The following is a 15,762-nucleotide window of genomic DNA, read 5'->3' as shown; positions in this document are numbered from 1 at the left end:
TGGTTGGTTAACTCAGTTGGTTGGAACATCATCTGATGCAACAAGGTAATGGATTTTATCCCTAGTCAGGGCACATACAAGAGTCAACCAATGAATGCATAAATAAGTACAACAACAAATTGATGTTTTTCTCTCTTCTTCTTCTCTCTCTCTTTCTCTAAAATAAATAATACACATTCAATCTAAACCCATTTGGGTATTTGCATTTAAAACATTTGTTATTGTAGTTCATCTTGTGTACCCTTTTTCACCTTAAAAAAAGAAAAAAAGAGACCAACATTGTGCGATTTTTGAAAGATCATCACGGAATTGACTGAATTTATCCAGACACTGTGGTCTAGGTTGGATACCTGTCCAGTGGAGACCTAGGCTCAGTGATGTCATTGGCTCACTGCACTCCTAGCGCCAAGCAGCCACAAGATTCCATAAGCCAAGGCTAGACAAGGGTAGGAGGTGGGAGGAGAAGATGATTGGTCTGGGGAGACCTCTAAGCAATGAGTCCTAAAGCCCCTCTAGCACTCTTTTGTCTGAATTTCCCATTGTTTGAACTCACCCCCACCCCAAGTATATAATGTATATACGAAGCAGACTAGCAGACAGATGTGTCTGTGTGCTTGGGTCAGTTCGCAGGGGAGAGGCATGTGAGTCCCAGTGGTGGTGCTGAAACTCTCTTATCTCTTTTATAGAAGTGTTGGGAAATTTTGAGATCTGGAACTTGTGTACTTTTGTTTCAAAAGACAGCTGTAAGGTGAAATTGTAAAGAAGCAAAAGAGGAAGGAAATAGGAGGTAAGATATAAGTGATCCAAACTTTGGTGGAGACTGCAATTGGGAACTGAGAAAGAAGTGGGGCCTGACAATCCAAGTCAGGCGTCCTCAAACTACGGCCCGCGGGCCACATGCGGGTGTTTTTGCCGTTTTGTTTTTTTACTTCAAAATAAGATATGTGCAGTGTGCATAGGAATTTGTTCGTAGTTTTTTTTTAAACTATAGTCCGGCCCTCCAATGGTCTGAGGGACAGTGAACTGGCCCCCTGTTTAAAAAGTTTGAGGACCCCTGATCCAAGTGGTCCAATCCTGGAGGAAAATATTTCCCATTATCTGAACCTCGGGAAGACTTTGTGGTCTTAGTTTTGTCACATGAAGTTGCCAAGATTGCACATAAACTCTATTATATATATTTTTCTTTTTATCCATCTGTTTATCTACCTTCTTTACCCCAACACTGGTTTCATGCTACCAGGTCAGGAAGATGTGTGTGTGTGTGTGTGGGGGGGTGTTACTGGGTATGACTGTAGAATAAATAAGTAGTATATTTACATTTTATTCAATGACCTCTAACAACCATTAGCAGTGAACTTACTTACTCCCTCCCTCCCTCCCTCCCTTCCTTCCTTCCTTCCTTCCTTCCTTCCTTCCTTCCTTCCTTCCTTCCTTCCTTCCTTCCTTCCCTTCTTGTTTCCTCACCTTCTCTTTAAGCCTCAAGAACCAGATCTAGACTTGCAGTCATTGCTCGCAGAGCAGCAACCACAGCAGTAGCCCTAATACCATAAGCAGCGGGCGGCAGCGGCAGGGCCAGATGCTGGCGCCCGACTTGGCGCGGCGGGGGCAGTTACAACACAGCCAGTGCCTTGACACACATACCATTCTCTCAATTCGATGCCACGAGCCACTACTGCCGCCGAGGAGGCCACCGGGGGCTCGCGGCCGAAGTTGGACGAAAGCGCCACAGCGGCAGACTGCGCGGCGGAGACGTAGCCAGAGCTAAGAGGCGGCGGCGAGCGCCCGTGCACCTTCATGTGCTTACGCAGCGAGCTGGGGTGCGTGTAGCACTTGTCGCAGCCGCGTACTTTGCACGTGTACGGCTTGTCGCTCGTGTGCACGTGCGAGTGCTTCTTGCGGTCGCTGCTGTTGGCGAAGCGTCGCTCGCAGCCCTCGAACTCGCACCTGAAGGGCTTCTCCCCTGATGGAGGCAATTGCAGAGACATTAGTGCGTGTGACCCGGGTCTGGCTCGGCCTCACAAACCTCCCTAAATTTCTTTTCCATTATTTGGGAAAAAAACGGTAAAGATTTTCAGAAACTTTTGTGTTCGGCCCCTTAGGCCTGGCACCTTCTTCCCTCCCGGCTCGGAGTGCGCCCTCTAAGCTGCCTCCTGCAGCCCGCCCCCACCCCCCTCTCCTGCCTGAGCCTGGGGGAGGGTACGGAGGAGGAGCGACAAAGAATCCATCTTAGTTGAGTTTCCATCCTGGAAAATCCTGATCTACTCCGATTGTTTTCCTCCAAATCTTCTCCATTCGGAGCCAGAAGCTCCTCTGCCCAGAAAACAGAGTTGACCGAGGAGGTTTTGGCTGCTCAATTTACAATTGCTGTTCCAGCCAAAGGTTCCCTGCTCAGAGGCCCATCCCGCACACACCCCATCCTGGCCCAAACTGTTTCCTAACAAAGGTTTTGTATAAATGTCAAGGCGATGGGATAATTTAGTAGTGCACACCCGATGCACACGACATGTGCACAGTGTGTATTCGTGCCGTAGGAAAAGGTATTCTGAGCAATGATTCACTTCACAGGCGATTTTTACAGGAAATGGGAATTTCCTCCCCCTTCCCTTCGATCCCCTGAGGGCAAACGTTTAGCAGCATTCTTCAAATCTTGCCTAAACTGCTCGGGATCCCGCTACCCAAGAGCAGCGCCAGTACTACTTTATTACGCGGCGCCTGAGGTTTCGGGAGACGCTGCCGCAGGCCGCCGGCCCTCCCAGTCCCAGTCGGCTGTGCTCCACTGACCCTCCCAGACCACCACGCCCGGGAGCCGGGCCTAGCCGACCGGAGGGGACAGGCCCCGGCGGCAGGATCGGCCCGGGCCCGGTGGGACCCGCGGCCTGTCTCCCAATCGAACCCTTGAGCACGGAGGCTTCGGTGTGAGCACAGCTGCTGCGGTCACGCCGGGTCCGTCCCCGCGGACGCAAGGCCAGAGGGCAGCCGGGGTAGACCCACGAGGGACCGGGCTCCCCGGTGCGATGCCCTGTAGAGCCGCGGGAAGGCGCGAGTGCGCATTCGGTTGGAAATACTGGCGGAGGCCCGAGCTCCCACCCGGGAGCTCACCGCGGGCTGGATTCGCCGGCCTGTGGGGGAGGAAAGAGCCCCGAGAAGCCGGAAGCCGGGTTCCCGCTGAGCCGCAGGCGCTGCGGGAGGAGGTGAGGAAGTGTCCGGGCGCTCTAAATAATGGGATGCCGCCGCGCTCCCGGATGGAGGGATCCGCTCCCAAGCTCCTGGCTGGGAAGAAAGAGGTGCGCGGCCGCAGGACCGTTGCCTGTGAGGCCGCTTCTCCCGTGACTCCCAGGAAAGACGGAGAGCTTTGGGGTTAGGTTTAAACAAAGCACCTATTTTCCACGGCCGCCCATGCTCGCGCTGAGCCCGAGGTTTGCGTACAACCCTCGCCTCAGGGCTGCAGAGGTTTGTGAGCCCAGGTCTTGGTCCCCGCCCGGCCGTGGCGTCCTCCCCCTGCAGGACTATTGCAAGTACAGTGTAACCGTGGACGGTGCTAGAATCTGCTGTTTCTCAGGACACCGGTGCCGTTTTATAAACATGAATAAAGAGACATGCAAAATAAATCAGTGCCCTTATTTGCCCCTCGTTTTCTTCCCTTTAATCCCTGTTAGTGTTTGCCAATCTAAAACTTTTCTTCATTTTCTCCCTCACAACCCCCCCCCCCAAAAAAAAAATATCTAACAAGAACCATGCAATTTAGCACCCGCAAAAGGAAACAAGATTTGCTGAGAAAACGGAAGAGGTGTGGAATTTAAGCTTGACTGCCCCCCCCCCCACACACACACTTATCCCATCTTGCGAGCGCCTCGTTGGACATTCACGTAAAACAGAAATAATGATTTCGTCCCAGACGAGGAGCAGAGGCGGAAAAAAGCAGGACACCGAAGGTGATACGGGCCTGAAGTTCCGAGGCCGCTGGGAGGCCAGGAGCAGCGGCGCCGGCGCGCCCTCCGGCCTTTGCGGCCGCCCCGCAGTTGCTGGAGCCGCCCCGGTGGCTCCGTCTAACACCCCCCCCCCCCCCCCACCGCCGCCCTCCCGCCGCTCCGTGCTCCGAGCCCCGGGCGGTGGGTGTGGAGCGGCAGGGTGGGCCCGGGGCCTGGCAGCCCTTCCCGAGCAGCGGGTCCCGGGGCTGGGTCGCGAAAGGCCCGGAGTCTCCTCCCAGAAGCTCAGCTCCCGAGAGAGGCCCCTTCCCCAGCCCCGCGCCCGGCCCGCCCGACAAAGTTTGGCAGCGGCGGGCGGTGCGCGAGCGCCATTTCCTCGCACTTGTGGCTGCGCCGGCTGCCCGAGCGCCTCCGCCCGGGCTCGGTCTCCACTTCAGACCCCAGCCAGCTTCTTCCTGCCCACCGCCCGGGGAGGCGGGGGTCCGCGGCACCGGTCCGGGAGGGCGCCGGGCGGCGGGGACGGGCCGGGGCGCGGCGGCACCTTTGTTCCGGGACTGCGGTGACCGCCACCAAGTGAACCCTTTCGGCTGGGGCTCCGGGCAGCCGCCTCCGAGGCCAGGCCTGGGATTCAGAGCCGGAGAACTTTAACTCCCGAGAAGTAATCATTCGCCGCTTCCGCGAGTCGAGAAAATGAAACGCCATTAATATTTGAAAAGGCAATTATTTTCCTGTTTAACTGTCTTCATGAAAAATTTGTGAGGTCTCTTGCCATTTGAGAGACATTTTTGTTGTTTTTCCCCCTCTTTTCATTACTTAGGAGGGGGCTGAGAGAAACGGTGGACCAGGCCCTGCAGGTTTGTTTGGTTGGTTGTGTGTGTGTGTGTGTGTGTGTGTGTGTGTGTGTGTGTGTGAGTGTGTGTGTGTTAACTCCAGCGGTAATGAATGGGGACTGCCATCGGAAAGGACGCACTGAGAATTTGGTCCCGGGTGGAAGAAACCTGAACCAGCCCGGGCGCACGGAACTTGTTTCGCTGCTGTAGGTCTATTAAACTAAGAATTTAACCGTTTTCTGCTTCACGGCCTTCAAACAGTAGGCCGGCAAAGTGTGTTTGTTTAGAACTCCCCTGTCATTAAAAACCAGTTCCTCCTCTGGCTCAGGACTGCGCGTCTACCTTTGCAGTGTGGACCGCCAGCTTCTGGAGTAGCCAGCCTGTAGGCGGTGAACAGTACCTACCGCTTTCTGCCTCACACCCGGATGAAACTCCGATGGGAAGGAAGCCTCCTGGAAACAGCTTCAGAAAACCATACGTTTCCAGATGTGCTCCAGAAATAAAGTAGGAGACTAAAAGTGGACTTTGGTGGTCTGGCCTCCGCGTGTGCCATTTTCCTGGCCACAGATCATCTTCAAGATTGCAGGGTTTGCGAGAGAAGGTGGGACTTAGCAAGATTCTTTCCTGGGCATTGCCAGCCTGGGAGAGTTATTTGACTCTAATAATTGCCATTGTTTCTACCAATAATAGAGGTGAGTAAAACAGAGCGCCAGGGAGGAAAAGTGGAGCACCAAGCTGGAACTTACTTCATACCCTGGTCAGGCCACCGGTCCAGTTCTCTCCGCCCCCTTCCCTCCCCCCCCCCCAGGAAACAAACACACAAACAAACAAAAACAAACAGGGGAGGGGGAATGTTGATTTCTTAAACTTGGAGAGTGGGCAAGAAAACCCTAGCTAACTGGAGTATAAACATGACTGCTAAACTAATTAAGGTAACTTCACGGGCTGTTCTGGGAAGTGTGAAAACTTTCTCCTTGCCATTGCACTAATTACAGATGCTTCTGGCCGGAGAAGTTCAACTTTGCAGGCTCTTGCCCTGGTTCCTTTCCTTTCTGTTAACTAGAACTGGCAGATGTGGTTGACACATGTCCCCATTTCACTTAACAGCTCAGTAAATGACATTTAAGGCAGATGAGTCTCCTTGGATCTCTGCTAAAGCAGAAGAGAGGTTTGCCAATTGCCCCAAGTGTCCAGTTATCAAGGCTCCAAAAGTTAGCCTAGAGACCCCAAATCCTAAAAAAGTAGCCAAAGGCCTGATGACCCCTCAGTTCAGGTGGTGGTCAGGTTGTAAGGCTGGAAGAGTGTTGGCCAAAAAAACTGGGGGAAAATAAATTGTTCCTATATATTTTAAGGCTGAGAAACAGTACTATTTAAATACCTTAAAAGCAAACTAAATGGGCAGGGAGCACACATTCACACATTCAGAGACCCAAACACCTTCACCCTTGCCTCTCAGAGCAGAAATCCTCTACTGTCTTCCCCACACTCAGCCTTGGGAACTTCTGTGACTCTAATAGAAGAGCAACATTAATATTTTATGGGCTTGGCTCATGGAAACACCAAATACCCTTCCCCCACACACTCACATACACCCACTCCAGGGATGAAACTTGAGGAAATCCAGCCCGAGGGCCGGGAAGAGGCCCCTGCTTCCCCAGAGGATCTAAAGGAGGCAGTGCCGAATACTGACCTGTGTGAGTTCTTTTGTGTATTTTGAGATTTTCTGATCTAGCAAAGACCTTCCCACACCCCGGGAAAGGACAGGGGAAGGGCTTCTCGCCTGTGTGAACGCGGATGTGATTTACAAGTTTGTATTTGGCTTTAAAGGGCTTGCCCTGGCGCGGACACTCCTCCCAGAAGCAGATGTGGTTGGCCTGCTCCGGGCCGCCGACGTGCTCCACAGTGACGTGCGCGACCAGCTCGTGCATGGTGCTGAAAGTTTTGGAGCAGAGGTGCGGGAGCTCGGGGCCATCGACCGCCAGCCACTTGCAGATGAGCTCCTGTTTGATGGGCTGGCGCATGTAACGGAAGAAGGCACCGGGACCCTGGGGCACAGCGAGGTTCACGGTCAGGTTCATGCCCCCATAGCCATGCAGGGCCCCGGCAGCTGCTAGGGCGTTGCTGTGGGCGACTGGTCCTGGCGAGAAGGCTTCGGGGCGCGCATTCATTTCTCTGGGGAGCCCCAGGCGCAGGAGTCCGTTCAAAGTGCCACTGGCGGAGGCCTCGGGAGGCTGTTCGTGAAGGCCAGGGAACACCGAGCGGCTGGAGGCAGCAATGAGCTGGGGGTCATAATGTCCGGAGCTACTACCTGTTGTCAAGACAAATAGCGAGCGTGAGAACAGGTGGCATGAGCTGAGCGTTCCACCTGGCGGGGCGGGGGGAGAGAGAAGCAAGTCTACAGCCTCTGCCTTCAGAGCCCAGACCTGGAGCCAGATAGTGTCAGCAGCAAACCCAATAGGCCACGCGAGGTAGAGCCCCCAACCGCTCCAAGAGCCTTAGATGGATGGCGGCGGCTCGGCTTGTGGAAGGGTTAGTGGGACACGCAATGCTGAGTCGTCTGTGGGCAGTGGGGAGCCCCTATGCTCTGCTCCAAGGGAAGCCCGACCTGCTCCCCAAGTAGCTTTGGCGGCCAACAACGCCCACCCTTCGGGGGACTGGGGATAAGGGCAGTGGAGATGTTGTAGGTGGTGGGGGTGCTGCTGAAGCGCCGGCCATATGCACTAATTTCAGCTTCCAGGTCCGCTGGGAGTGGGCGGCCTGCATCTGGACTGACTCCCCGGAGTTGCCGGGGTCGGACCGTTCAGGCCACTGTCACCTGACAGCATGGTGGGGAAAGAAGAATCACAAAGCAACTTCTGACGAGTTTTTTTTTTTTTTCCCCTTAAGTTTTGGATTGTGACTTTACTCCTCTCCCCGCCCCCCCCCCCCCCCCCCCCCGCGCATCTTTAAAGCCTACTTGAAACCCGCATGCTATAGAGGCGGCAGCAGAGCGCTTGAGGAAGTGAATAGAGATTGGGGCCCGCCCAGGCTGGGCTGGCAGAGAGAAACAATCGCCTAGGTCGCCCATTGGCCTGCTGCTGGGGCCCGACTTCAGAAATGACAGGTCTCGCAGTTCCCGGACACACACACACACACACACACACACACACACACACACACACACACAACTGCTCTAGCTCCTCCTCCCCGCTCCACTCCCCCATCGCCCTCCCTTGCCCCCTATCAGCTCCCACTTCTACTGCTCCTGCACTCTGACCCAGGCACGGATTCTCTCCTCTTGAGCCTACCCCTTATCTCCCCCAAAGCTGGATGGATATGCTCTTGAAAGTGAGCGCAACGAGGTAATGCCTCTGTTCTCCACGTCTTTGGGGAGGGGTATTGCGTTGCACATGACCTCGGGGAAGACCTACTGTACCCAGTCTTGCCAGGACTGATAGGCAGCACCCGGAGCACTCGGACAGCTTCAGCGCTTTGTCCCAGGAGTCATGTGAAAGCCAAGGCGGAGATCTAGGGAGGAAAAGACCGCTGCAGGCTAGACGGCCTTGTGCAAAAGAACACCTAGGCTAGTAGCCCTGGAGCATAATTTTACTTTCTCGATTTCTCTGAAATTCATTCTCTCTCTCTCTCTCTCTCTCTCTCTCTCTCTCTCTCTCTTTCTCCCAAGCCCAGACCACACTATGCCTTCCGACATGTATCCTTCCTTCTCCCCTCCCTGGCTCCCTTCTTCCCACTTAACCTTGGCGGTCCCCCCTCCTGGTGCCTGGCGCTCTCAAAGACTGGTAAACCCCAGAATCCAGTCCTGGCCAGAGCCAGGAGTGAGCAGGAGGAGTTGATGACCTGGAGAGGCTGACTTCAAACCCACACAGCCTTCCTGAGAGGGGCTAAGGAACTTCTCAGCCATAAATCACAGCACCCCACAGGTGGACTGGCCAAAGAAACAAAGGCTAGCATAGCAAGAAGGAACATTTCCTCACTCTTCCATTTCCTTACTCTCCCAGGTCTCCCTTCTTGAGCTCTGTAGACCCTGACACCAAACGGAGCCTTTGAGAAAGGGTAGATTTAGGGATCAATTCCACTCTCAGCTCCCACCTGTTGCCTGTTGCCAGAGTCACTGCCTCCTTCCTTGCCTGTCTTTAGGGTTCTGATAAGAGTAGAGGCCAGGCTGTGAGAGGACTGTGGCTTTCTGGCCTTCGGGTTATACAGTCTTGGGGTGGGGACATGAGGTGAAAAAAAACACCTTCAGGTCTGTGCAAAGGGGCTGAGGGTATCATTTGTTTGTGTCAACCCACTAGTTAGGATGAGCTACATCACCTGGTGATGTAAAGGGCTGCTGGTTTCTACCCCTGCCTTGGTCTCCAGCCCAAAATGCCAGCCTAAGTACTTGGGCTTCTCTGATGGCCATAGATAGCACCCCAAAGCTGATAAAAGGGTTTTTAAGAGATGTTTTAAAGATTGGGTAAAAATCCCCATACCCATAGCAGAGGTGAGAAGTTTGGACAGATTACTATGAACTCTGATGCAGGGTTTTTGAGTTGTCCCACCCATTCCCAGCAGCAAGGACCATTATACATTCCCTCGTCGGTATAAATAAGGATTTCTTTTAAATTTTAAAAATAATTTACTTATTTATAATGGTTGGCAGGTTCTTTTAGAATTTCTTCATTTAATACATTGTTCCTGCTCCAGGTGCATTTTATTGAGGGATTAGCTTCCACAACAATTTCCCCTGGTTTTGGCAAGTGCAGGTCTTTCTGCTTCTCCAGCTGGAAGAGCTTAAGCAACACAACCAATAGGTGCTATGGTTATCATTGAAAAAAAAAAATGGCTGGGCCTGGCATGGCTCAATGGTTAAGCATTGACCTGTGAACCAGGAGGTCACAGTTCCATTCCTGGTCAGGGCACATGCTCGGGTTGCAGGCTTGATCCCCAGTGTGGGGTATGTAGGAGGCAGCCAAATAATGATTCTCTTTCATCTTTGATGTTTCTATCGCCCTCTCCCTTCCCCTTCCTCTCTGAAATCGATGAAAATATATATTTTTTAAAAAGTTGAAGGAAAGCATTTGACAGCTTAACCCTGTCTGCTCTGGAAACCAAGGGCTTCCACAGCAGTGTTGAGACTAGGCTTTGAGGATTTGTCTCCTTTCCTGGCTTTCACGTTTTCCAACAGTCTCACTTTCTTGGACTTATCCCTCTGCCTACAGGCACCTCCTCTGGTCTCCCGTCCTGTTTCCCCTTCCTCTAAGCCTGGTCAGGAAAGATCTCTGTCTCTAGCCATAGTATTGAGGTATTCCAGTCTCTGTGAGTGATTTTAAGGCTCCCCTTTGTGCAGGTGTCTGTTGAGTGATGCAGCTTACTAGGCAAGTCTGGGCTGAACCCAAGTAGGGCTCAGAAAATAACAAAGACCAAAACCAAAAACCCAAAGGTGTGTGTGTGTCCCTCCCTAGGATCCCTCGCTGTTTCTCCTAGGTATCCCTCAACACAGAACTTAGTCACCTCCTCCGGTAGCATTCAGACCTAAGTGCAGGGTGCTTTTGCAGTAGTTCAGCAATTAAAGCATTTTCTTTCCCACCTGATCATGGGCCATCTACAACCTACTGTTCAGGATGTTTGTCAAACTCATCATCCACTTTGACTTCCATTAAAACTCTGATTTGCACAAAAATGTATCTCTTAATTTATACAAGGTGATCTCACCTGTATCAAAAGCATTGAGTAATTGTACAGAAAAAAGGTATTTAAGTTGTTTTATGCTTCGGAACCTATTGGAACCCTTTTGAACTAGTGCATTCTAATAGTACTGTGTGTGTTGCCCATGCTTGTAAAGAAGAAAATGATAACTTTCCATTAGAAGGTGGTGAAGCCAAAACTGGTTTGGCTCAGTGGAGAGAGTGTTGGCCTGTGGACTGAAGCGTCCCAGGTTCGATTCTGGTTAAGGGCATGTACCTTGGTTGTGGGCACATCCCCGGTAGGGGGTGTGCAGGAGGCAGCTGGTCTGTGTTTCTCTCTCATCGATGTTTCTAGCTCTCTATCCCTCTCCCTTCCTCTCTTTAAAAAATCAATAAAATATGTTTTTAAAAAAAGAAGGTGGTGAAAATAAAGATTTTTTATTTTCCCCATCCATGTTTGCAGACTACTTGAATTCTATGGATTGACTTCATGGACTTAGGGATAAGAAGCAGAGGTTTTATACACACTCTCACTTACTAACTTTACCTTGAAAAGCTTCAAACATGTGTATGGCTTTTTGTGCCAACAGCAAAAGGGCAGGTTCATCTGATTCAGTCAAATTCACTGACAGTTACCTGGCCTTGTGGAGCTCCCTCCCAGATGCAGCCTTCTCTTGGAACATGGAAAACATCTGGACATTTTCCCGAGAGACAGAGATAGGTAGAAAAATTAATTTCACCCACTAATATTTATAAACGGGAAATTTTGGGCAATTACATAAGGGCCTTCAAGGCTTATCTCTGAAGTTATCAACAAAGCAGTATCCAGCTAATCACAAAAGACAGGTGGGACACCAATGTAGGCAGGTATACTTTAGTTTTCAGGGACATTCATTGGGTCTTCTAGTGCTTAGATAGCAAGGAGTTCAGGTATCATTGATTATTATTTGGGAAGGTTGAGGAGTATTATCCCCCTCAATGGTGATCAGAATTTCTTTCAGAACTTTATCTCACCACACTTGCTTCCAATACCAAATGTGTGGCTGGAATATTCTTTTCCTAACCATCCTGTAGTTTATAGCATTACTGATTCTGCTTTCCTGCTTCATCTGCAGGAAAAAAGACATATTCTGGAGTCCAGAGATCTTTCAGCAGGTGTCAGAGAAGCTCTGGAGGCCTTCATGGATGGGAGACTGTTTGGAGCACAACAGACCCTAAACATCCCTCCAATGCCCAGAATCATGCCCTATATACCCTTCTTTATCTGAGCCAAACCAATGCAGTAGCATAAACTAAACTGATTTTCTAATCCTGCTGTATAGAAATATGACATTTGGTGATGCCATCATCTGCCAGAGCTCCTCACATCATTGGCTCAAATGGGGAAATGTTTGATCTCTCTCCCTCGGGAAAGAAAGAAATCAGGAAAATTTCAGATGCATAACTGGGCTATTTTCCAATTTTGCTCTTTTAAACAATGCTAAATGATGATTATCCAGCAGTATCCTAGGAGCCAAGGGCCACTGTACAGCCTGGTTAAGCATAAGCCTTGTTGCCTGGATGTTCTGCATCTAAATCTGCAGTCACTTGTTCAATCTTTTCTTCCTCACTTCTGCCCAGGTTACCAACCCAAACTAGGAACAAATCTCTTCAGATCCTAGTCACTGACAGACTTGAGGATTCCTGCAGTGAGAGATTGTCTCTATTCTTATGGGAAAGTAATTAAATAACTTAAGCCCCAGGAGGCCACCATATGTACAGGTCCAAATTGTACAAAGGAGATGAGATCTATGAGGATTTTGGAGACATTCCTCCCCTTTGCTATGCCAATTTGGGCTTTAGTCATCATTAATGGAACTAAGTATGAAAGAAAATATACTTAGATAGAATTTAATTTTCAAACAATGATTCTGCAAAACATCTTTCAACAAAAGATTAAGAAACATGGCTAAAGGATTTTACAGAACAGCATTGAAAAACTAAAACAACAGAATTTACATAATAACCACACCTCTCTTGAGAATTCTGTCATCAAATCATGCCAAAATAATAGAAGATAACAATTTCCTGAGTTGTCATTTAACTTTTGTTAAGAAGGTTGCTTTTTCTACCAACAGCAACAACAACAAAACCCACAAACAAACAAACAAACAAACAAAAAACACCTTTGAGGCAACCATCAGCTAGTGGTGTAGTTAAAATGAGGAAAACTAGATGCCTCGAAGGAGAAACACCCAACCCTAAATCATATGCTTATTCTAAATGGAATATTAAATTAAATTTTTCACAATGAAGGTATTCCTGACTGAGCAGCTGTCAGTCACTCCCTGTTCAGACACCACATTGTGGGAAGATCATCACCACCACATTGCAGAAGGCTGGTGTCCCTGGTAAAGATGATGCATATCATGTAAACCCCATCACCAAGATCAAAGTATGCTTCTTTCATGGAAGCCAATACATGTCAAACCTTATTCCAATCAAATTATCTGGAAATGAATTCAAGATGAATATGTCATAGAATAATGTGACAGTGGAACTGCAGAAGGTCAGGGGTGGTTGTTACAATGAGAGAGTCGTCAAATATTAATTCTAGAACATCCAGATGAGTAGGCTTTGAGGGATTAGTCAGCTGCTGGTGGGACGTTGAGTTGCTGATTTGTGTGCAAATTTATTAAACAGCAAGGTGTTGCTCTAAGTTTCTCTTGAACTCAAGAAACATCCCCAAACTCACAACCAACATAAGCAAAAGACAAAACAAAATTTTATACTTAAAAGAGAAATAACTTCAGCAAACCAATATTCAAAAGAGGATTTTAACTTACTGGACTCTTTCAGAGCCGTTTGGTTAAGTCGCAATCGTTTCCTCATCCCCAAGGATGTCTTGTATCTCATTTCCTGACTTTGAGCCTGTTGGGGGGGGGGGGGGGGGGAGAGAAACAGTTACTAGTTAAATATTTTTACACATGTTTGTACAGCATGGTCTTGTAGCCTGCATGTGTGAGTGGAAAAAAAAAAAGTGTGGATCTGAAAAGCCTTTTAGTCTTTCTTTGACCATTTTCAAATTTGGCAGTGAAAATAAAAGAACTCTGATGGGAACTTCCTGTATTTATTGCAAAACAACATACCCTTGAAAATAAAAAATATTAAAATCATCATTCCCCAACAAGTTGTGTTTTGTTTTGTTTTGTTTTATCTTAAACTCATGTTATTCTGTCTTGCAGGTAGAATTAAGCACCCAGTTCAGTCAGTCAGTGTTCAAACATCTCTAACTTTTAGAATTTGAATTTATTGTATGAGAAGCTGCCATTATTTTCTTTAAGTGTATTAATTGAATTTGGTAAAATGGAATGAGGAGGGTGGGGATGTTAGCAGATTAAAAATTGAGTTGTAACTCTTGAAACTGGGAGGAGAGGAATTACTTTGCAAATTTCTAGATTCTGTTCTGTTCTGTTGGTGTAGAATCCCTTACATGGTTTCTTCCCCGAGACCCCTTTGGAAGCCATTACTGGTTGATTTTTCAAAGTCAATATAAAATTTCCCCGATATTTTTTTGGGGGGGTGTCTCATTTTTATCATCTGGTCCTGATTGTCCCACTTCTTATTTAAGAAAGTCAGAAACAGCCCTAGCCGGTTTGACTCAGTGGATGGAGCATCGGGCCTGTGGACTGAAGGGTCCCAGGTTTGATTCAGGGCAAGGGCACATGCCCTGGTTTTGGGCTAGATCCCCAGTAGGGGCATGCAGGAGGCAGCCAATCAATGATTCTCATCATCGATGTTTCTCTCTCTCTCTCTCCCTTCCTCTCTGAAATCAATAAAAATATATTTTAAAATTAATAATAATAAAAAAGAAAGTAAGAAATAACCTGTTCCCCCCGACCCCCACAAGATATTTGCAGATCAGATTCACTTTGTGGATAGAATCAGTAAGCTATTGGTCATCTTAAAGCCTGAAACCCACCCTGGGGACTTCTGCATCTGTCAGGCAAGGAAAGGCAGTGTAGTAGCCAAATAGAGGCAGTCCACCCAACCCCAGCCCTCAGTTTGGCCAGAAAGACAGACAGTCATTGAAAAGGTCTCAGGCTGGACAAACACAACAAGCCCTCTATCAATGAAGAAGTCTGCTTGTCTTAACACTCCAGTCCACAGAACAAGCGGTTGTTTAAATTGTTGAACTGCAGGCCAAATCCAAGTGAGGCTCTGCTATTTCAAAGGCTTTCCAGTTCTCTCTGTTCAAAGATCTCTTTCTCTCTCCCTCAACCCCCAATTGGGACTTGAATTAGCTTGGGTGTTTTTACCCTTCCCTCTCCCATCTTTTCTAGTTTCAAGCCTGAGAGGTGTGTGTGTGTGTGTGGAGGGGGTGGGGGTAGGGGTAGACTCACCATTTCCTAGATGGTTTTATTTATTTTCAATTTTTCCTAACCAAAAGGCTTCCATCTCCAAAGGTAATAAGCACAAATCAGAAAAGAAAGCAGACCCAACTTTGCATTCCTGCAGAAGGGTGGCATGCTGGATGACTTTACTCTAAAATTTCTTCATGGCAGGATATCTGGCATGAGAAAAGTTCTGGTTGGGTGGAACTAATAAAATTTACTATTTAGCTTCTGAAGAAAATGGGTGTGAATTTCCCTAGAGAACTCTGTTCACCCACAATGCTGCCCAAGCCCTCCATTTAAGAGGCGCAGGCTACTTCCACTCCCAGGACTTGGCAGTCTTTTGTATGTTACAAACCCACAGGCATGCAAACAATTGCTGCAGAGGCTGGACTTCAGGCAGGTAACTGGGACCTTAAGCTACTCTCTGTAGCAGCTCCATCACCAGCCAGTGCAGGAAACAAAAGTAAATATCTTTGGTTCAAACTCTGACCCCACTTAACAAGCTGGTCATCTTATTAAAGGAGGGGTGAGAGAAATGAGGAGCAGTCTCTGGGCCCTGGGACCTGAGATCTCCACCAATCCAAGGATTTAAAAACCCTGAAAATGCTAGGTTTGATTTCCTCCCTGAATGATTGCTCTTGCCTCCTCTTCTCACATCGGCTCTGACCAATGAATCACCAGTCAGGAGCACAATCTGGAGACTTATTGAAGTCTGCCTGCATTTCCACACCCTGAGAAGAAGGGCCAGCAAACCCTAGATAGTTAATTGTGCTGGGGGAGAGCCAAGAAGGTAGGCTGGTGTGTGTGTGTGGGGGGAAGGGGTACATGCAAAGGGCACCATTTTGTGGGCTCACCCTAGCCTGTGTGGTCCTATTCAAGGTCAGAGGTCATTTGTAGTCTGATTCCCAAGCTAGGGCCTCTAGTCCCCAAGACTGCAACATTGCTCCACACTGAGTAAACTGGA

General features: G+C 49.0%; 1 protein-coding gene across 1 annotated transcript; it reads right to left on the bottom strand.

The window, feature by feature from the left end:
- Positions 1-247: 247 nt before the first annotated feature.
- ZIC4 (Zic family member 4) lies at positions 248-14,930 on the bottom strand (the record flags this gene model as incomplete). Its single annotated transcript, XM_079766346.1, is given in 8 exon segments — positions 248-251; positions 1,642-1,960; positions 6,447-7,064; positions 13,248-13,332; positions 14,805-14,810; positions 14,814-14,825; positions 14,827-14,876; positions 14,879-14,930. Coding segments are annotated over 8 exon segments (1,146 nt in total).
- Between the last annotated feature and the right edge of the window lie 832 nt (positions 14,931-15,762).

Source organism: Cnephaeus nilssonii, assembly GCF_951640355.1.
Source record: "Cnephaeus nilssonii genome assembly, chromosome: 3".
Classification (NCBI taxonomy): Eukaryota; Metazoa; Chordata; class Mammalia; order Chiroptera; family Vespertilionidae; genus Cnephaeus; species Cnephaeus nilssonii.
The sequence above is the reverse complement of the archived record's forward strand: the minus strand, read 5'-3'. Positions and strand labels throughout refer to the sequence as shown.